The 22,981-nt window shown below is 39.8% G+C and overlaps 3 protein-coding genes across 3 annotated transcripts in view; 1 reads left to right on the top strand and 2 right to left on the bottom strand.

The window, feature by feature from the left end:
* Positions 1-198: 198 nt before the first annotated feature.
* LOC139709441 (uncharacterized) lies at positions 199-1,886 on the top strand. The gene has a single exon (XM_071621407.1). It carries the CDS (start codon positions 216-218, stop codon positions 1,251-1,253), a length of 1,038 nt encoding a protein of 345 aa, XP_071477508.1. The 5' UTR covers positions 199-215; the 3' UTR covers positions 1,254-1,886.
* An 11,417-nt stretch (positions 1,887-13,303) lies between these two features.
* LOC139709423 (myomegalin-like) lies at positions 13,304-21,187 on the bottom strand. Its single transcript, XM_071621391.1, has 7 exons — positions 21,082-21,187; positions 20,288-20,680; positions 19,759-19,818; positions 19,019-19,239; positions 17,798-17,983; positions 16,422-16,533; positions 13,304-15,560 (listed from the first exon to the last, which is right to left on the bottom strand). The coding sequence occupies exons 1-7, from the start codon at positions 21,185-21,187 to the stop codon at positions 15,499-15,501; spliced, it is 1,140 nt and encodes a 379-aa protein (XP_071477492.1). The 3' UTR covers positions 13,304-15,498.
* An 805-nt stretch (positions 21,188-21,992) lies between these two features.
* Positions 21,993-22,981, bottom strand: part of LOC139709421 (uncharacterized) — an 84,147-nt gene continuing 83,158 nt past the window's right edge. Inside the window, exons 37-38 of the mRNA XM_071621388.1 lie at positions 22,615-22,736; positions 21,993-22,138 (exon numbers count right to left, since the gene is read on the bottom strand). Coding sequence (XP_071477489.1) covers positions 21,993-22,138; positions 22,615-22,736 — 268 coding nt within the window. The remainder of the gene's footprint in view (positions 22,139-22,614; positions 22,737-22,981) is intronic.

Genomic DNA, 22,981 nt, shown 5'->3' with positions numbered 1-22,981 from the left:
GAACAATTTTTGTTGTGATGCAGTGAGTGTAGTTTGGTAAAATGTGCAAGGAAGATTTGATTTGTGTCTCTAAACATGAGATCTTTTTCTCTTTATCCCCTTTTCGATAATGTATTATTGCACAAACTCATTATAATTTCTATTTCTAATTTCACCTGCTAGGTGGGCTGGGCACCCCAAACAAGCATTGTCTGAGGCTTGAGAGTCGATCGGAAATGGCTGAAACAGAGTTCAGGGGTGAAGACATGCCATCGGCTGTGAACTTGTCATCCACTTCTCCAGAGACGAGGGGGGATGTATCTTCAGGTGATGCTGTCCTGGAGGACAGCTCATTGCATGACATAAAGCTCATGGACTCTGGTGATTCCTACAGTTCCTGGATGTCACCTGATGGTGTTTTTGCCAAGGACATCATGGAGAAAGGGTCTGGGTTCACTTCGCCCAACGATGGAGCGAGGTGTCATGTAACAATAGAGTTCCTGAATTCCCCTGTTTTTGTCCAAGAGGAAATCAAGCTGGGGTATCCCCTGGGAGAAAGCGATGTCATTCTTGGGAACGGCTGTGAGGAGTTCTCAGAGGTGGTAGATGCTTGTCTCGAGACCATGCACAAGGGAGAGAGATGCAAGCTCTCCATCTTAAGAAAACAAAGTGAAGACAGAAATATGGAAGACTCTCGTCTAGCATGTGACAAAGATGTCTTATGTTCCATCAGCTTGACGCTCCATGATTTCAGCAGAGAGAAGGAAGTGTTTCAGATGAGCACCAGGGAGATTTTGGAGCGAGTGTCTCAGCTGAAGTCCTTTGGAACCCAGTGTTTCAAGGAGGGAAAGCAGCAGCTGGCCGAAAAATTCTACATCCGGGCCCTCCGGTGCATCATCAGCATCTGCCACCCGGACGGAGTGAAGAGGTTGGAGGAGGAGGAGAGAGAGGAGTACTGTCGACTGAGGAGGACTTGCTCGCTGAACCTGGCAGCATGCCAGCTGAAGCACAAACGCTACTCCGATGTCATCACTCACTGCACCTACGCCCTCGAGGGTGACCCAGAGAACACTAAGGCCCTGTACCGTCGATGTCAGGCGTACTTGGCCCTGGATGAGTTTGAGTGCGCCAGGGCAGACATCCAAACCGCCCTGGCCAACGATCCGAAAAGTAAATTATTCCTCGAACAGCACAGACTGCTGGTGAAGAGAGAAAAACAAGTTTACAGCAAATTGTCTGCAGCTATGACCAAGATATTTGGAGGATCTACATGATACTGATTTAAACAAACAGAAATATATGTTGCACTGAGTGTGCTCCACATGAGAAAGAACAGAAAAGTTTAAAGAGCTAAAATTCAAAATTGTAAGTTTTGAAGCTGAGGGTCATAATGCTGTAGACCATGTACAGTGTTTAAGAAGTTGTGGTTGTGATTTACATGTTTTCTGCTATTTCAGTAACTCATCTGAGATGCCATTGAGTCAGTCATTCATCAAAGCAGCTGCAGATGAAGACTGTCTCGGTGAAGCGATTGGTGATTGGACGCCTTTGAATGTTCCACAGATAAATGACGCCATATATGCTGTTCATCATCATCAGGGAATTACTCTGTCATGTCATGTACATTGTAGTTCCACTTTGTACAATAAGCACGACAACACGCTGCAAATCTATGCTTGTGGGACTATACAATTTATTTACTGTGACTGCGGTATCTGCTTAAAAAATGCACAAAGAGTTATGTCACAAGTGAATGAAAAGGGACAAATGGCTAGGTATGAATTGATGACAGTTGAGGAACAAATAGTGAATTTATAGTGTACTGCGTCAATGCCCTTGTAGCGTGTGGTTAGGGATGTTCAGATAAAGTTCTGTGTCCTGCCTTTTGAAAATGGCTATTTAAGGCACTGTACTGTTTACCATGCTGCAAATCAAAAATATATCACAATATTGCATTTCAAGTGTCACTTGTCATTCTATGCAGTGAAAAAAGAAAAAGTCATGATTAGGAAATGAATAGTGAGATACATGTATTTCTATAATATTTGGATTGCTGTTCAAAGATTTTGTTTCTTTGATATACATGTATCTCTGTATATTTAAGGAGATTGATAAAGTTGAACGATTGGTTTGACATTGAACTTGCATTACAGATTTAGTTAGCTACTCGTATCTGTCACTGTGTGGGCATGATTACTCTTTGAGGAGGCCAAAAGCTGAGTTCTGTGCCTGCTTTCTTGTCTGCAACAAGGTGTTTGAAAACATTCACATGTATGCAATAAATTAACAAATATTTCCAGTGATAGATCAGTCATGCTTGTATTTAAGCCACATGTAGTGTAAGTAACGAGAATTTATATGAATTTTCGGGTGGTTCTCAGAATTTGTATTGTGAGTAGTTACGCCCACAACAAAACTTGCCCTTCTCTGTCGAGAGCACATTTAGGAAGACATTATTCTGCAAATGATTAATGTACCATGTTCATGTTTTATGTGGAGGCATGATGCTATCCATAGTGTGCCTAATGTGAATGAGCTACAGTGAACTGACAGAATGAGAAAAATATATCCTGGTAGTTGTGTTTGTTCAGAAAGAGGCTTGCGTACCAACAGACATTTTCAACATTACGTATTATATTCATCACACCCTAGAATTTGTTATTGGTAATAAGTGAAAGGCTGAAAATGTTTATCAATGGTATTCCTCCTTGTCATTTTGAAACTTGTCTATGGTTTGACAAAAAATCTTGTGCCATGCCAGTTCTACTTGTAAAATCAGATGCACTTCCCTTTGCAACATTTGGGGAAAATTGAAATGAAAAGCTTTAAATTTGCTCACACTCAACAGTAGCGATTGCCGTCATGCCCCTTGTATCAAAAGTACCGGGAAAGGGCAGATAAAACATGTGGTTGGCGCATGACACTTCACTACCAAGTACCGCATCTCATGCTTAGCTGTCAGTGACATGTTTTCCGTTGCTGAAATAGAAATATATCTGGCTGCTAGATGCAATGCTGACATTAAAGTTTGTTGATCTGAAGAGGTGCTTAAATGTGGATGGTATATCGAGGCCATCAGGACCCATATGCTGCAATGTTCGTTTCTAGGAAATCACCAAAATAATATACAATTTGGATTATTGATACAGATTTAGTGTGATGACATCATAGCAAAGTTAAGACGCTCTTTTGACAGCCTTTCCACACATCTCCAGGAATTCAAACAGGGTTGGTGACTGTAGGCCTATTTTTGACTTGAATGAATAATTGCATTATGCATTTGAGGAATGTTTGTCCTTCTATATGACATGATGTACAAAAATAAATGAATGCAATATGCACAAATGAGTGGTGTGCCATCTCTACACAAGGGAGCTTATCTACTTTACACAATTTAGGACTTGCACAGTATGTACATTACAATGTATTTGTTTACACAAGTACAGAATGCTTACAGTGCAATTGCACACCATGAACAAATTGACTTTGCTGAATGGAGCAAAATCAGACAAGCAGATTGAGATTAGGGCTTCAACAAAATAAGACATGGATGAAAAAGTCGACGGACTGTTAAAGTTTGGCATGTCTTTACAAAGAAGTGATTGTAGAGTTGCAACCTTGTATGCAAATTAGATGAGATGATAATGTGATCACCTTACAAGTCCCCCACTCACCTGCGCTCATGCCTTTACTTCTTTCATTTGACATTTACTGATGCCAAACGAAAAGCTCGTTATCCTTCATGGGGGGGGGGGGGGGGTGACTGGGTTTTAGCTGCCAAATTATTGACTTAAAGAAAAGTTTTGTTTGTATTACAAGTGTAGACAAGCAAGAGGTACATTCTGGGGGTTCCATCTTATGTTTCGCTTTATTTAGTCAGGCACAGTGGGGGTAAAAATTGACATTGTGGGAGCATTTGTCTATGGAGAAAACAATGGGGCACTCCCACAAGTACATATTACTAGTTTGTGTATGTGTGTGTGTGTGTGTGTGTGTGTGTGCAAACAAAGTAGAGGATTGTGAGCTGATGACTTTATCACCATCTAATTGCATAGTTATATAGTATGTCCAAAAAAAAATTACAACCAGATTTTCGCATTGAAAACTCCCAATATGATTAAACTGTCTAAATGCTACTTCAGGATCTTAAAATGTAACATCTTAGCTCTACTTTGCAGAAAACCCCATTCAATTTGGTTACGCGGTCACAGAGAAATATGGCTTGTTTGTAAGGCATGTCACAAGTCTGATTCTTCCAAGTTTAGCACTTGGGATGCTCTTGGACTGTGAACACATGGACAGAACTTGGAGGGAAGAATTCCTGACATGCTCTACAAAATTCCTCATTTCTCTTAAACCACTGAATCAAATCGAATGGGGTTTTCTGCAAGATGTGGGCAATGAGTTATAGTTTCACACCCTAAAATTGTTTTTGGATTGATTCACTATTAGTAAAGTTATCATTGCGGAAGGTCCCGTTGTAATTTTTTTTTTTGGACACACAGTATAGCGGTTGCAATCAGTACTACTGTTCCCAAAAACACAATAGAAAGGTTTTTGGAATTTCAGAACCTTGCTAATTGATGTCCAATGTTTATCAAACTTCTACAAGTTGTACTGCCTGCTCGATTTTGTAGTATACTTATCAAAATCAACTTTGTATCAACATAACTTGACATTGCAGATATTCTAAATATCCAGCATTCCAGTTCATAGTCGAGGGTGAGTTGGAATTTGTATCTGCCAGATTTTAATGCCGGTAAAGACGATTTCAAGATGCATGACCAAACATTTAATTGATTCTGATCTACTTTGTTGCCCCCCCCCCCCCTCCCTCCCCCCCCCCTCCCTCCCCCTCCCTCCCCCCCCCCCCCACACACACACACACTTGTACATCCAGTCCGCTGAATCAGAAGAAAATTTGCAATAAACTTACTTTCGTCAGTAGTTTTCCTGTTTTTGTCATATTTATATATATATATGTTGGATTTGTAATACAAACTTTGCTTGCATCTACAAGGCCTAGGGCATTGAAGTTTTTGGTTGTCCATATGTCCCCATTGATACTGGACAGTTTTTTTCTTTTTCTTTTTCTTTTTCCATGAAAGGCATGGGGTCAAAATGCATTTATAGAATTTTGTCAAACATGGTGTAAGTGTAACCATGTCATGGTGGGACAATCTGGATCTTGGTCTTGCTTATTCCATGGACCTACTCAAGAATGGACTTTCCATTAATCCAATCACTTTGACTTCTGAGAACCGTTGTCACCTGATTATTATGTGCATCTTAATGAGTACAAGCAGATGTCTTGAAAATGATGATTGCATAACCATGCATCGTCATTGACAAAAGATTTGTTTCCCTAATTCCGGTTGTATTTGGCTGATGCACCTTTTCAGACTGAAATGTCTTTAAATAAATGCCACTGATGAGAAGCAGCAAACCTCAGAACATGACTATTTAAAGTTTGTGTCATTGGATTGGAACTGAATCGCTTGCTATTGCTCACACATGTGACCCTGCCTGATAATAAGACATACTTATCCTCTTCCCTCATGTATCCGTTTTTACTTTTGAAAAATGTGCAGAAGAGGTGGAAAATAAGATTACCTGCATTTTTCTAATGAAAATGTCTGAGTGGCGATGTACCAATACATACCACAACTGAACATGCATTTTCCATGATTTAAAGCACTAATTGTATTCTGCGCATTTCTATTATCAAAGCTGCGTTGTATTTTGCTCTGGCTTGCCGGCGGCATAGATGATAAGATCAAAGCAGGGAAGAATGTTTTAAATGTTTTTGTGACACTTTTGGCATAGACAGAGGCATGCATTAAAGGGATGGAATACACATGTAGTTTTGGTTTAGATGGTGGATTTACAGAGCTACCAAGTCTCACGCATTCTGCTTGAGACTCAAGCATTTAGGGGCGATCTCACGATCTCACGCATGACACCCATTTTTCTCACGCATCGGGCAAAGTCTGCAACTTGGGCCTATAATAATTAGCATAGCTCAAAAGATTAAAGTGATAGCTGCAATTGAAGGTACATTTTCCTTTTGTCTTTCAAAATAAGTAAAAAATAGTCACGTAAGTATGCACCTGCTAAAAAAAAATTGAAAAAGCTCCCTACCGTGGGAGGCCACAGGGGGGAAAAACACCTCCCACACCTTCGCTCCCGCGCACATTCTCATGCCGAGATGCCGAGTCATGAAAATCTCACTCATACAATTTTGTTGAACTTGGCATCCCTGGATTTATATTTTCACTTTTTGCAATATACACTTGTACCTACAAACCATTTATGAAATAATAAAGAACATACGATTCTAAAAGCAATTCAGAGTTTATTTGATGAAAGTTGGTTTTGAAATGTCTGAGATATCCAAAAACAAAGTAAAACAAATTGGTTGTATTAAAAGGTGGGTCCCATCTTTTATTTGGACATGCTGTTTTTGGATATCTCAACCATATCAAAACCAATTTTCATCAAATAAACTTTAACTTCCTCTTAGAATTACATGCTCTTTCAAGAGGTTCTCATTACCCCCCCCCCCCCCCCCCAAAAAAAAAAAAAAAAAATCATCAACAAAAATCGTTGGAAACCTGAAGTCATCAATCAAACTGTAATTATACTATGCCTTCAATCAACTAAATAATGAATCTCCACGTCTAGTAGGTCCATGCTTATGCCCCGTTTACACTGAGCATGGTACAGGCAATGGGTCAGGGTTTTGCTATGGTACGGCAAAAGGATCATGTCTGGTTCTGTAAAAAAAAAAGATTCAGTAATTTGGTACAAAATAACCAAAAATGTTATTATGTCAAAATCAAGAGCAACAAAATCAACAGTAAAAGATTAATTTTGTACCAAATTATTAGCAGGGAAGTGATATTGTAACAGAACCAGACATGGTTCCTTTTGGCGTACTATAGCAAAAACCCTATTTCGTGACCCCTGCCGGATTTGGTGTAAACGCAGCTTTACTCTGGCTCTCTCTGCCACAGTTTGGGACTGATTGCCGCCGTAGGCTCTGAGATGAGTCTGAACATCAGAGATCAGTGCAAATTACCTACATGCAATGCTGTTTGAGGGGAAAATAGAGTGGAAACAAGACTGGAACTCACTGTCAAATATCTGGGTGAGATGCAATGTAGTTTTGTGGATGCATGTAAGGCGACTTGGTAATGGTACATTGTAAATGTGACACCTATCTTTCGGTTCCAGTGCTTTGATATGTATGGTACAGGCTAGGCAGAGTATCAAGGTGATGAAGATTATCTGAAGTTTATGAATATACACCTGTTATGAGTTGTTCTTAAAGGGAGTATTGGAGCAAATTTTAAATGTGGAATTAAAAAAGAAAAAAACAACTTTTGAATATGAGGAATTTGTTGACATACATTCTCTTGTGATTGACTAGAGTCCACACAACCCACATCCTACAAATGCATACTCAATCTATTACTCTTACTCTCTCATTTCCATGCTTTCTCTATGCATTTTTGCATTATTATATTCATCTCTTTTCTCTCCCTTCCCTGCCTTAACTCCACATCTCCATGACCAAAAAAAAAAAGACAAAAAGAAGAAGTTTACTGTAAGCCAACAAAATGACATCACATACAATTCATTTCTGTGTATGTTTTTGCAATTTATGCCGCAATGGACTAATCGTGTGCAGACTCAATATCTGCCCAGATCAAAGATACAAAGTACACGTATACAGAGTTCACCTCAACGATACAAAATTCACCAGATGACATCCTAAAAATACCAGATATATATACAACGGTAATAGCTAAAAACCTATTTCAGGTTCACGTTACTTTGGCACTACAGTTGAACATTTACTACTAAGACTATATGTGTGGCGCTCCGACAAAATGAGTCATAAGTCGCACGGGGAGTTTTCCCGTAATGAGCCGAAAATGAAGGGGAAGCACTGCTCGGGTCGAAATTTTTTTATGACGGATTTTGATTCCTTGATGTTTTATCTGTTTGTACAGAAAATTTCAGCGTGTAAAAATGAGTACAAGTGTCCCAAATCACAGTTTTTCTGAGACAATTTTTTTTCGGTTACATTTTTTTCGAACGCTCGCCTTTGCGTTGCGTTTCGCACCTATTGTTCTTGTCCGATCGAGACTCCGCCTCCGTTGCTAGGGTGTATGCTAATGAGGCATTGCTCTTGACCCCATTGAAGACAAAACAAAGCATGGTGCGCGCGGCGGCGTCGGCGGCCAAGCGGCGAGGGCTTTAAGAATTACGCAATAATAGTGAGCTGACCAAGGCCATCGATTGCATGACCAGCGAGTTTCGTTTGATACATGCACTCCATTTCATGAAGTGGTGACTGATGTGACGCACAAATCGCGCTGAAAAAAAAAATTCCAACGAACGATCACGCAAAATTTATGATACTTTATCTATGAGCTAATACAATGATCACAATCGAACTTGAAACCTCTTTATGCGTGTGTGTATTTTTACAACGGTTATTAATTGGCCTCATTAATGAATTCATTCAAATAATCATTACTTTCGTTCCCTGGTATGTGACTTCTAAAGTCGACAATTCGTGTGATAATTCGCCAAATGTAAGTAATGCGTACAATTATTTCCCTGGTTAATAAAACTTATTGCCCTATTTCTTATGATGGTTTGGGCCGTGACGGCATGGAGAGAAATCGGAAGACAAACATTATTAATGCCCAAATAGCTCGTGTTCCCTTTGGAGGATATTCTGACTCTTGTCATCTGTGTATTTTTTAGAAGTAGGACCTATTTGAGAAAGGGACAGAAAGCTGTGTCGCTACTCAAAAGTGTGCTTCTTCATTTTGTTTCGTTTTTTAATCAGAATATTTGTAATGATAGCTGTTTGTCGTGTATTGCGTGTAGCTGACATGTGAGAGGTCAAGTCTGCAAAGAATTTGGCTAACAGCTTTGCAAAGTAGCAGCGCTAATTGCCCATTGAATTGCGTATTCTGAGGAATTTCGAATGAAAGAACTCGGACGACACTGTTCACGCCTTGTATCCGAGTAAACCCCGCATCAACGAAGCCTTAAACAATGAAAGGTAAACTTCCTGCTATCAAGGGGTGGATAATCACGCAACCAGTATTCTTTCTTCGCCATTGATAGCAGAATCAGTGAAGGAATGGAGCAACAGTGTTGGAGGATCGGCATTATGTCTTCTAATTTGTATAAGAATTTTTCAGTCCCCTTTTGTGTTTTCAGAACCACAGTCAGGGACGCTTACTTATTCTATCTCCTACAAGCTATCGTTACTATCTTAAAACGTGAATTTTATGAAAGGTTAAAAGTGATCGCGGAATCAGTTCTTCTGCGTGACTCATGCAGGCTTTTATAATAGAATACCAAACTTAAATCATTTACCTGTATAGAAAGGGCGGGGATACACACTTATCGCAATCATCCGGATTTGAGGGTGATACACTCTACTACTTTTCTTCATCTTTCCCCCGACAAAGACCATGGTAATTCAAAACAAACAAACAAACAAACAAACAAGCAGTTGCATTATATCAGAACGTACAAAATTTTTGTGTTTCATGTATGTATATGGGTCATCTCTTGATGTATAGTACATGTAGTAGGCATTTGTTGTCGTTTTTACAGCGTTTCCTAATAAATGCCTATAGCGAAAACCCAACACAACATTTATCAAGGAGGGAAGGGAACTTAAATTTAAATATAAAATACATGTAGTTTACAGAAATCAGACATGTAAATAAGGCAATCATATACATCCGAACGGCCGATTGTAATCTCTTACTTTGATTATCAAACATGATCGCCTGCATTTACGTGCTTTTTTCTAATTTCTTGAACTTTACCTCATTTTCTCTTTTTTTTAACAATTGCTCGAAACATTTAAAAATCGTAACACAGTCTGCTATTCCCCAACATAATATTCCATTTGATTCGTCACTTATTGTTAGTCGGGTGACGCCAAATGTTGGAATCTCGAGCGATGATACACGGCATTTTGTTTGTTGGTTTTCGTCTCATCGCTCAAAAGAATTTTGACTGCGATTACAGAGGTATCATCTACAAGACATAACTGATGGTTTACAGAAGTGATCATCAATTCAGTAAGGATTAGTCAAGTCATGAATTCACTTTACCCATCATGTCTAATCGAACTATGACATTGTTTGGGTAACCGCACCTTTTTAATCTCATAGTTCAAACTTATTCTTGACATAATCAAAACAAATAATTCTTTATATAATTTCTCAAAATACCCAAAAGATGGCCTAAGTCAAACCTTTCTACAAAGATTGCATACGGCAATCTTTACTAGCCTAAACAAGTTTTCTAGGGCTATCAGTTCCCCCTATGACGATGACTTCGATTGCGTTTTGAACTTGTATCGAACTACTTTCAAAACAGCTATTACCTTTATAGTTCGATTAATGAACCAGTCTTTTGAATTCATAACCAACATTCGTAATCGTAACCATACAGTAACATAATACTGCATATCAATAAAAGTTGGAAAATGTAAATGCTATAATAGTAGCGCAAAATAAACGAGTAACGATTATCTTCATACATTCTAATTCCTAAGTGATGGCGCTACGAAAATGACACATGGTTTGACGACTGCTTCAAGCAAATAAAAAAAAAAAAGGGAATGGGATATACTTCTAATGATAGTACCCCGCCGTACAATGCATATCACTGTATTTGGTAACGTTTGGTTACGTTTCTGTGCGCTTTACGTACGGAAAATAAAAGGCAAATTGATGCTATTAACATGCTAACACACAACGCATTCAAAATGTTTTTTGAAATACACCGTGTACAATATAATGTTTTAGTATACGGTTTGAAACTTTTAATTTGCGAGTCCTTTATAAAGTTATAAGCAGGGTTATTACATTGTCAAGCAAAAATTAAAGTATTCAGGGATTCGGATTTGCGCAGAAGATTATATATGGCGATCGTTCGCAACAGAGACAATCCTCTTTAATAGATATACAATGTAATTCTGTTTTCATGAATTGAAAGAGAAACGAAAAGAAGTCAACTTTTTAACTTCATTTAGCTTTCTCACCAATTGAACTTGATTTGGTCTGCCACGCATGATCGCTGTGTGTTCTATTAATTCTATTCAATTATTTAATCGGCGTGCTTGTTTTTTATGCAGAATATCACAGGTAAGTTTAATTCATTGAAGTTCATAATGTTTGTACATATGGCGTGTTCGTTGTTTTGTATTTTCATTTTTATAATAGATCATGTGTCCATTATCTGATTCTGACCACGAAAATATGCCGACTGTTTAAATGCCGAGCATGTACTGGAAAACCGTAAAGTCTCCTGCCAGTACAGACAAACTAATTTCTAGTCTATTCCCGCTCGAGGTGGAAATGAAATTGAAAAAAAAAAAAAACCGAAGTTCGACTTTAACTAGATTTCAACCGTTTTGTATAGTGCCTGATTCATGTAATGGACACAATTCTTAAGCACATAAGCAATCACACAACTTTCGGGAATAGATGTGTGTCTTAATGATTGTATCTCATGGAAGAAAACTCGTCTCCTTGCCTGAATTTTAGCTTCTTCCTGGTCAAGCTTGCGTGAAAGAAATAGTTGAACATCAATCGCAATCATTAAGAGGGGCACATCCTTAAAAATAAGCACAGGAGTACTGAGACACACTACGAAATAAAAACGGGCCTTTTATCACTATTGACAACGCATGACATTGAAATGTGTTTTTTTTTCCCTCGGGGGAGGGGGGGGAGGGTTGGTTAATACAATTGATTATTCTGAAGGTTCGTTAATCACACAATGATATATGGTTCGCTATTAGCTTAGGTTCGTTAACAAGAGAATTAAATGCGGTTCCTTTCCGGAGGTTCCTTTACCCGAAAGTAATCAAGCAATCATTTTTTTTTTCCAATAAGGTTTGTGAATACAAAACGAAATGAAGAAGGCCAAAGTATTAATTCTGAATATTTGTCAGTATTATCATCTATACTCGACTTCGCAGAAAGATTGTAACTGCAAATGTGATGTAAAAAAAAAAATCAGCTTAAGCTACAAGTTAATGGTTTTTTACATGCTATGGTATTACAAAAGTGACTGAGAACAAGAAGTATATTTATGATACAATCATTGTACACCCAACGTGAAGCTGTCAAGTCTACATCAACCTTTGCTTCTGATACGTATAATATGTGCAGCATTGGCAAGCGTGATAAGCGATAATCACTGTGCACGCAACGCCTATAAAGGAAATGTGCCTAATATGGCGGGAATTCAGAATGTTACGGCTGTATACAGCTGCAGCAGAACAGACGCGAAAGCAGTCTTTGATGCTCTGCAACATTACGACCATGTGCGTAATTTGAGGGTTTTTAGTACACGCAAAGAACACGATCTCAAAAGACAACCATCGTTAATTAACTTCATTGACTTTTTCTACCGATGCTGTCTTTTGAACCCCCGCCTACAATAGGTTCTCGGGTTCTATTTAGGTACTGGTACTTGTATGCTAAACGCATCCTCTTTAGTTTCCATTGACAACAACATCGGAGGAGAATGGAAGCGATGAACGCCCTCGCTAAAAGACGCTTCTCGTAAGACGCATTGCGTGCCCGCCTACAATAGGTTCTCAGGTTCTATTTAGGTATTGGTACTTGCTAAACGCATCCTCTTTAGTTTCCATTGACAACAGTATGGGAGGAGAATGGAAGCGATCAACGCCCTCGCTAAAAGACGCTTCTCGTAAGACGCACTGTGTGCCTTTTTTCTTTCTACTGTTTCCTATTGTTTGTGAGTTAAAAACTTGCGGCAAACCACAACGCAGCCGACACACAACGCATACCGACTCATTCATGCGGCGGCAGCGGCACGGACACAAACGCGCCGGAGTTTACATTCGGGCTGCCGTATTGGTCAGAATCGTTAATGACAGACCTGTCCTGCGATTGGTTAATTATCTTACATACCCAAGCTATCGCCTTATACGGTAATGCGTGCGATGGAGCGTAAACGCCGTCGCTAAGCAGGACTGTTGTATTGTTTCGTCCCGTGAAAGAAACAGGTTGTGAGCTTGAACGTAGCCTGAACTTTGAGAGCGATTTTCTCCGTTATTTAGAAAATGGACTGACATCATAAACGTAGTTAATATTCGTTTTTATGATCTATAGGGATATCGAAATGAGTTGTATTACATATCAGTGTAAAGCTTAGAGTCTGTAGAATTCACATATAGGCATAACTACGATTTCATTTTTTGCGACTTTTGACTCATTCCGACGGAGCGCATCACATATTACAATACAATGAAGGGTATAGAGGGTGCAGGTATTTTGGCCAGGGACAGTTCGGGTGATGATTGTACATTTACACCATTACTCACAAAAGACGCAGGTTTTAGAAAGCGAGAATTTGCATCAGTTTGGCATTTCAAATAGTGAAGCAGCGACTGATCCTGGAATGAGTACAAGCACAGCTAACGCAGAAACTAAGCACAATCACAACACTCATTTTTGCATCTTGGTGTCTTCGTGGCTTAAAAAAAAAGAAGAAATTTGTTCAAACTTTGTTCAAAAACAGAGTGTAAAAAAAAAAAAATTGCACCACTGAAATAGAGTTCTGAAAGCACTTCTTTGTTTTCCTCATGGCACAGCACCTGACCAAATGACCCCTGACACAGAGTTTCATCAACAAGAAGAGAAAAAAAAAGGAAGAAGGAAAAACCTGAAAAAGACCTTCAAATACTTTCCATTCCACCATTCTACACTCTATGTCACAATTTAAAACCTGTACAAAAATATACACCTTATTGCATCGTTTCTAAATTACAATACTAAGATTCTTAAAAGGAGAAATCATTGCTAATACTGTATGCCGTGTATTCCTATTGGTGAACCCGATTGCAATTTGCACTACCTTACTACCTTTATCATTTTCTCCATCTTGAGTAATGTCGTTCTGAACATATTATGTAACATGAGAAAGAGATAGAGTGAATGTACAAGTGTCTGTGCTTGGCCACTGAGCTTCACCAATGCTGTCAGCAACCCATGAAGTGTAGCAGAAAGATTGATGTCAATGAATTGCATTTTTTGTTATTCCTTTAATTTTACATTGCAATAATCCTACAGCACACTATAATGGCAAATGCAAAGTGGCAAATCTCTCTCTAAAGAAACAAACAAAAAACCTTTAATGACGGGATAATAGATACAAAAGCTATGCAAAATTGTGAACACACAGGCAAGAATGCAGACACTATTAGAAAAAAAAAGAGATATGAAATATTCACCAGCAATTGGTGAGCACAGCTACGATGGGGAAAACTCGAAAGTCCTATCATTGCACTACAACACAGATACGATAAACGCTATGACGAAGAATCCGTGAGTATACAAAAGGGTAACTCGATGGATGTGAGACATTTGATCAGACATTCATCTCAGTGTTTCTTCTTGGCCTGCAAGAACACTGCATCGAGGCTAAAAAAAGATTAAGTGAGAGTGCGCCCTCTCTGTTGGGATCAAGTACCGAATAAACCCAGCAGCATGCAACATGAATACTTTGACACACTAGCACTATTCACAAAGCAAACATACACTCGTAACATTTACTACCTTGAAGGTCTATAGGTCATAAACCACTTTAAAGCTAAAAGAAAAAAAAAATCCTACGTTCAAACCAGTAAACTTTTGTTCTCATGTGGCAACACAAACTGGATTCACACATAAAGAAGACCGCATCAAATTGTTCTGTAGATAATCATTATTCAAAGATTGCATTTTTGTTTCTTTCATATTTTGGTTGACCCACAGATTGGCTTTCCAACTAGTGGAATGCCCATGCCCACTTGTCTTTTAAAGTTATAAGTCAAATCAATGTAAGTCTGAGCGTTCAGAGATTAAAAAAGAAAATATATAAAATCAGGCACATCAGCAACTAATGCAAACACAGATGGATCATTGAACTGTGAAACATAAACCAACAACTGAACAACAACATAAACTATGAACTGCAATACCTCCCACCATCTCAGCAATAAACATGATAATCACACCTAATTGGTCTAATAAAATGAACCATGATCACAGTCCACTGCCAAACAAACTATACCATTTATGCTATGGAGTTCCTTTTCACAGAGAGTAAGCGTAATCAACCTCACATGGAAAGATATAAACTTTATTGCACTTTGATCAACAAAGGCAACATCATCATTGTTCTGAGAACTGCGCATATTGCCTCTAGGCCGCTACTCACTCAATCTCGCATCAAAATGCAGTTTTATCATACAACTGATTTACTGTTCATCCTTCAGTCAGTCAAATTCTGCCATAAAGTCACAAATTCCTCCAACACAGCATGTGAACCACTCCAAAGATTGCACAGAATAGCTTTGTTCCATGAGACATCAGTGTTCAGGGTTAACGTTTTTCTCCACATGTGGGACTAAGGCTTCCAAATCAGGCGATGGTCATCTCTGAACCACAATGCTCATCCGTCCACTGTTTGTAAGTTTCCTTTTGCTTTGGAGATGACATCATGAGTCTTGCACACTGTTAAAAAGACAAATCAGAACCGAGGCAAAACTATGGTAACTAAACCTGGAACATTGAAAATACTTGCACATTGTCCCAGGTACACATTACATCAAACATTTGCTCATACCATGCTCTGCAAATGGTAGCATGATAGTAAAAAAGACAGCATTTCTGCTTACATCATAATCTCTACATTGTGTCATAGCCACAAGATTGATGGTGTCTGGTAGACTACAAAGTGGATGATGCATTGTAACCTTTATGCTAAACAGTTATGAAGCCTTCCGCTTTAAGCGTATTATATTCTGCACCCATCCAAACTCTGGCAAGTAGCCATGCACCTTCCATGAGGCATCTTCAGGGTACACTTTCTCCACACAATGAGGCCAATGCTTTATATTGGTTTGGTGGAAATTTTGCTTCTGTCTGTCTGTGTTTGATTTATTTGTTTTTTGTTTTTATGAATCCTATGGGTATGGAACAAAAATAGTCAGTTCTGACCATCAAAGTTTGTTGACTCCATATTTACGTCATCACCTGAAATGGCATCATTGATGAGGCTTTTATCACCATAATATACCAACATGAAACCCAAAATCTACTAAACAATAAAAAGAACATGATCCTACATCTTACATTATCATACATGCACTGCATAATCTTTATATCACAGCGAGGTATGAAACACTAAAAAATGGGACAAAGAATCCTCTGGTATCTGATTGTGATTACAAGAGGGTCATTGGCAGATGAGTTATATCATCAAATGTTACATGTCACAGATGGACACTGCATCACATATTGTGTTTTTCAAGCTAAAAGACACCTCAATCATGAATCCTACTGCTATCAAATGTCAATAGAGGGCTCACTCACACTGCCTGATAATTGCCTCCTCCATGTTGGCCTTGTCCCTGTTGGTAGCAGCCAGTCGATCCCTGGCTTCCTTCATCAGCCTCTCCTGGGCACCCAATCGTTTCCTCAGCTCCTGTAGGGATCCAGCACCACAACGGATGACAAATTACACAGGGACAATCAGTAGTGAACAGTATCTCATGCTTTCCCCCATCTGTGACTGTGAGTATTGCATCAGGGCAATTCCCCCCCCCCCCCCCCCCCCCCCCCCCCCCCCCGGACAATTAGCTCCTCCTCCCGACTAAATAATGGTTAGTGACAAGGTTAGAGTGAAGATTAGAATTACGGTTAGGCTTAGGGTTAGAGTTTGGGTAAGGGTTAGGATGTTAGGATGAGGTCCAGGATTAGGATTAGGGCTAGGGTCTGGGGTAATTGTCCAGGGGGTAATTGCCCTAGAACCGTGAGTACATCACTGTAAATGCTCATTCATCTTAACCCGTTGAGGACGGACTGATTTTGCTACAACACGCATTTCCAGTGAACACCTTCCCGAGTATACTCAGGACTCATCCTCAACGGGTTAAAAACAGATAATTTAAAGAATGGATATGGGATTTGTTGAGTCACACAAGGGAAAGAGTCTTGGTTAACCCTACTGTACAGAAAAACTACAACTTAAATAAAACACACATAGTTTATGTATTTCTCCTGCTTACACCTTAAAAGCACCATTTCGCAAAACTTTACATTCATGTCATCCAAATAAGTCAATAGCAGTAACATCCCCCCCCCCCCAACAATGTGGTTCAAATCTAAAGAAATTTCATAAACTTGTGTGTGTCAGGAAAAGAAGTTTTCCAAAAGACAAATATCTAAACAGGACTTCATTTATTCCAAAACCAGCTTGCTTTTGATGGCAGTAGTTTTCCAAGACGTAGTACAGCCAAGTTCTGCTCTCATCAGGAAGGTCATCATAATGTGACATGACATTTGACCCTGCGACAATTGCTCCATCTTATTTTCTCCAAGTACTTCATGATGTAGGGTTGTAATGGGGTTTCAGGTTTAGTTTGATGTGAGGATTAGGATTAGGGTTAGGGTTATGTTTGTGGGTTTGGATCAGAATGCAGATATTTCATGGGAGCAATTGTCGCAGGAGCAAATATCACGGAACCTATCATGAAGATCAATTCAAACGGCTACAAGGAGTAGTTTTTTAGAATTATCTAGTAAGTACCAAGTATGACAGCAGCGCAGCAAACGGTCACAAAATAAAGGAGGTTCTTGTGCGCTACATGCATCACAATAGGCAAAAATTATTCTAGATTCAGGAAGAGTTGGCAGCTCTGTGACAGACTTTCAGGATGGCCTGGCTACGATTCCAAACATCGTCGTACCTTGACCTCGTCACTCTGCGAGTGCTGCTGCACCAGACGGTCAGTCGTCCAGAAGTTGACCAGGTGGCGACGGCTGGAGTCCAGGAGCTTCACGAGGTGGTGGATGTCGCGGGAGAGGTTGGACAGGGCATTGTTGTTGACGTCTTCCACATCCCCCCTTGAGTGGGGACTGCTCTCCTCAGCAAACTAGGGGAACGGGGAGAAAAGAGTTTGCTCAGTAATACAAAATCAGAATTCAAGTAGGCACATTTATACAATGTGATATGATATTCACTTAATCGGCCTAAAATCCAGCGCAGTAGTGGATAACAGATAGCAGTGGCCTCCTCACTAGAGCCCTAACATTTCATGGGCAATTTAAGACCTTTTGACAATCAATATGAGTAGTGCAGGCAGAGCATTCCAAACTTCACTCAAATTTTATTGGTTTTCACTTGTTACCTTTTTTACTGTCAGGAAATTGCCACCCATGTCAAGATTAAGGAAATTAACAAATCATTTGAAAATCATGCTTTAATTGGAGTGACTCTTTCTACTATAAGAATTGTCATTGCACATTACAAGTTTATTTGTCTGTATGAAGAAGCCTGAAGATGAGCCTCAGTGAAAGCCTACAGCCTAAACATTCCAATCAAATAGTCAGAGGCTTAACTCCATCTCTCTCAAATCTTTATTTCCTCAACATCGCAAAACTTAGCTTGAGCTACATATGATATGTAATACCAGAAAGAGTTTAAAGGAGACCTCCAAGTGATTCTTTTCTTTCTTTTTTTTAGACTTCTGCATTTGAACATCTTTAGGTTGGTTATTGTGGGTACAGAGCTTCAGAATTTATGGTGACTGGGATGAGGAATAAGAATGTTTTCAAAATTTGTAACAACTCACAATGACACAGCAGTTTCACATAATGCATGGTTGGGTGCTCAAGAAAGCAGAACAAAAGAAGAAAGCATGAGTAAATTTTACACAGGTGAACTTACTAAGCAAGTGGTATTGTAATGGAATGGCATAGCTATATTACTGGAATATGTGAGCCTTCCATGTCGTCATCCATTTTCAGTGTAGTATATTTTGGGGCTTTCTGAGCATTGGTTTATCTGTGAAGGACCAATATAAATTCTAGATATGTTGTATCTATACAAGGCACTATTGATTTATGCACTACATGATGTGAAATTATATAAATTGTCTGGAATGCCTGTCCTATCATGATAGCCCTACCTGAGCCAGCAGTGAGAGTTTCTGTCTGAGCTGCATCTCAATGGCTCCCCCAACCAGGGCCGCTTCCTTCACACCAGACTTGATGGCCTCATAGGTGGACAGCATGGACACAGCGTAGGTCTCCTTCTTTGACCCTCCGTCCGGGGCGTCCCCGCGGGGCGAGGACTTCCTCTTTGACCGGCCACTGGTCTGACCAGACAGCGGCTCAAATCCTTGGATGTCTGACCAAAGGATGAAGCAAGAGAGAGAGCAATTTAATTTAGCACTTGGCCTAAGCTTTGGTTTTGCATTGTCCTAACGTTGCGTTTTTTTAGTCTTTTTGTATAAATAGCACCAGTGCGCTTAGAAACACCAGAGTATAAAGCGCTATATAAAATGCAATTATCATCATCATCATCACCATCATCATCATCATCACTAATTTTTAATTATCATTATCATTATTATCATAATTAAACTGTCCACAAGCCACTTTCCTTTATTCCATTTCAGAGAGCGAAAGACCAAAACTTTATGTTAACTTGTCTGATCATTAACAAAAGAATTTATAAGGCTTCATAAGCATATACGGGCTCTACTAGAGTATTTATACTCTTGTTTTTCGATTATGAGACTCTCAAAGATACATTAAGAGCAAGTGTGACTTCATTATTGCTGTTGCTATAATCAGTATGATGTCATGCATGGAATTTGATATTCCTCTCTCATTTTCATTTTCCTTCGTTAGTCACTTCCCTTACCATCAGCAGCAAATTCTGACACACATCCGTTCTCTGTCGTCTCCTTATCAGTCCTCGCATCTGAAACACAAACATGGAGTCAGGTCAAGATGTAACTTGTGGTATAGCAAAGTCAAGTGGGATTTTGCAAGAGAAGTTATCAAGACAAGATGTACAGTGCACAGCATTCTGCTACTTTTAGTTTAGAATGAGGTAGAAGCCGAAATGATATGGTAGTAAAATTTTATTATGTATCTAACAAAGGAATTAGAAGAAGGGAATTTATCTGCACAACATCTTAAGGCACCCAACTTCAACAATATGTCACACATTATTCACAAAATTGCTGGAAAAAGAAAGGTCTTTAGTTCAGATTTGAAGGTATTAATATCATTACAATTCCGAAGTGAGATTGGTAAAGAGTTCCACTGACATGGAGCAACCGAAGCTCTATCCCCAGAAGCGTCTAGGAGAGCACATGAAGAATCAGTCCTGCACAACGTTACAGTAACATAAGAGAGTTAACGGCTAGAATAACATTCCGACTCACCAGTGAATAACTTTCTGCTACTGCTGCTCCGTTGATGCTCATTGCTGGACCGATGCTTGGAGCTGGTGGTGGTGGTGGTGTGGATTCGGATCTCCTCTGACCGTGTGGTCTGCGGCTGGGGCTGGGGCGGTGAGGGAGAGGGTGAGGTCGCCCCCTTGGATGACGAGGAGAAGCTCCGGTCCCGCAGGGCCTCTTCCAGTCGGATCCTGAGGGCGTTATTGGTCTGGATGCTGTGCTCAAGCTGGATCCGCAGGTGGCGCAGCTCTTGGAGGAGCTCAGACAGGTCCATGCCCGTTGTCCTGTCGATGACGTGGAGGTGGGTGGTGGAGGGGGACGTCTTGCTGGAATGCCTTCCAGTTCTCCCCTGGGAACCTGTGGATGTCCTTCCAGCATCTGTGGGTGTGGAATCAAAGACATTTCAGAGTATCATGTTTGATACTGTAAAACCGGAACCATACACGACATGAGACTTCATGAACGGGAGCCAATGGCTTGGCAGAATGAAATTTGCAAACTGCCACTGTCACTCAACGCATTGTAAAGACAAAACCTTTTGTGTGTCTTCTATTTTTGCGAATCCTGGCTCCTTACAAAATTTGCGAAAGTTTCAGGCACAATGTAAAACTAACTCTGCCCAGAATGACTCTCCAAATGTGACCTCATTTACACACTAGTGTCTTGTGTTTGCTTGGCCCAGAAAATCAAAATGAAACTGTCATTTACTACCACAAGTATTCTGACTGTGCACCCGACAGGATGATTCTACAGAACCAGTATCAGACAGAAAGGCTTACCTCTGCCATGCAGCTGCTCGTATACACCAAGCTCAAAGCGAAGAGAATTTGACAGCTGCTCACTCTCTGTGATCTGCTCACGTAGGCGCTGCTTCTCATCAGCCATGCGGTGCTTCTCAGAGAGTAACCTTATGACAGCAACCAAGGAAGAGGTGAGTTTAGTTAGAATGGGTCCCTCTGTAATAACATCTAGAGTTTCCTAGCTCGTATTACGCCTTTCCAGCAGTTAGGAGACCGAATGCAGCCATACTCTTTACAAGTCATAATCATCTTTATCTTCACCATCATTTGACTCCTTGACATAAACAATTTGTCTCAGTTGGTGACACATAAGATACATGACACACAAACCCACACCCACATCCACACATACACACAAACACTAATATGATAATTGCTGATGACCAGAATGAAACAAAGCAATGCCTCCGGCGCCACAAACTGAGGCTTACAAAAGTGCACCACAGTTGGGTCTTACAAGTTTTTGCATGTTACTCTTGGTTTTAAAGAAGAAGTGCTGTGGTTGAGGAGAATGACATTTACTCTGTATGTCAGCATTGCTGCTACCAAACATCTTCCAAAGAGAGTTCTTACAAAATAGATAACGGCACACAAAATGTCATGGCCACTCCACAAAGACTTTCATAGTGAATGGCCTATTAGACACCATGGTTGACGAATGTATACTGGTAGCATAACAGTCAACAGTCTTATTTTGTATGCTTTGTTTAGCTTTTCACAAATACGCAGCATTTGTAGGACATATATCTTGCTCTTTAACAAAAAAACAACAACAACAAACAAACACCTTTGCTCCTTGCCAAAAATTGTTAACACACATCAACATATAGTGGACAGGAGTGCATATGCTTCAGATAGATTTCTTGTCGGATAGGAATCATTTAATTTATTCACCTCTTGATGTCTGCATTAGCCTGGTCAAGCTCTGCCTTCATCCGCAGTGCTCTGTCCTCCTGCTCTACCAGACGTCGCTGAAGGGAGCGATTCTCTGTGGTCAGCTTCAAGTTGGTCTCATACAAATACTGGCTGCCCTGGCCTGAACGTACAAACAAGGAAGGGATGTGGCACAACGATACATGAATAGGACTGTAGACAGGTTGTTGATGGGCTCTTGGACTAAGAGTTGCACATGTTGAACACCTGCATTTACTTGATATACCTCTGCAAAAATTTGTATATCACTTTCTAATATCTGTGAGTAGAACTCTGTCAACTGATTTGATTATGCATAGATGTTCAGACATTTATTTACTTTGATATTTCTTGCTCGCTGTGCAATTATCACATGTACAGGAAAAAATACTATCTGCTACTTTAGATACCGAGTAGTTGAAAACAAAAGGATTGTAAAGACTTTAAAGAACGACACAAATGTTTTAAGAGTATCCTGTCATGGGTATGCATAATTTGAAAAGTCTGCGCTGCCAATTTTGGGTTTGGGGGGTGTTAATATTCAGGTAAAATTCTAGGCACCAATACAAGCAAGGCTATCAGCCAGAGAACACTCCTCACCATCTGAGATGTCGGAGCTGGAGCCACTGGGAGATGTCTTCTTGCGGTCCCTGTGCTTGGGGCTTGTCCTCCTTGACTCCTCCAACCGCTCCCGCAGGTTCACCACCTCTTTCTCGTACTCTCTGCATATTGGCAACAGCAGAAGCAGACAGCAATAAGAAAGACAATGAATGTCATGTGCATTGCATGATTGCAGCATTTACAGTTTGCTTAACACTAAACACCAAACATTAAATGTAAGTGGTAATAAATTGATATACGCATTTGCTCTTATTCTATCTTTGATGGTCTCAACACAGGCATGATACCATACATTTTAATAGCTGGTGTTCTTTTTTTTTCCTTCTTCTTCGTTTTCTCATCACTT

This window comes from Diadema antillarum, unplaced genomic scaffold (genome assembly GCF_040938485.1).
Source record: "Diadema antillarum isolate AM-2024a unplaced genomic scaffold, OU_Dant_1.0 seq00001435_RagTag, whole genome shotgun sequence".
NCBI lineage: Eukaryota > Metazoa > Echinodermata > Echinoidea > Diadematoida > Diadematidae > Diadema > Diadema antillarum.
This window is presented reverse-complemented; position numbering and strand designations above follow the sequence as displayed.

Excerpts from the sequence above, each read along its gene's own strand:
- LOC139709441 (XM_071621407.1), top strand. The coding sequence starts at position 216 with ATGGCTGAAACAGAGTTCAGGGGTGAAGACATGCCATCGGCTGTGAAC.
- LOC139709423 (XM_071621391.1), bottom strand. The coding sequence starts at position 21,187 with ATGGCTGATGAGAAGCAGCGCCTACGTGAGCAGATCACAGAGAGTGAG. Across the intron at positions 19,819-20,287 it reads TAGCAGAAAGTTATTCACTG|ATGCGAGGACTGATAAGGAG; the intron begins GTGAGTCGGAAT and ends TTTGTGTTTCAG. Across the intron at positions 16,534-17,797 it reads CGCAGAGTGACGAGGTCAAG|GAGCTGAGGAAACGATTGGG; the intron begins GTACGACGATGT and ends GGATCCCTACAG.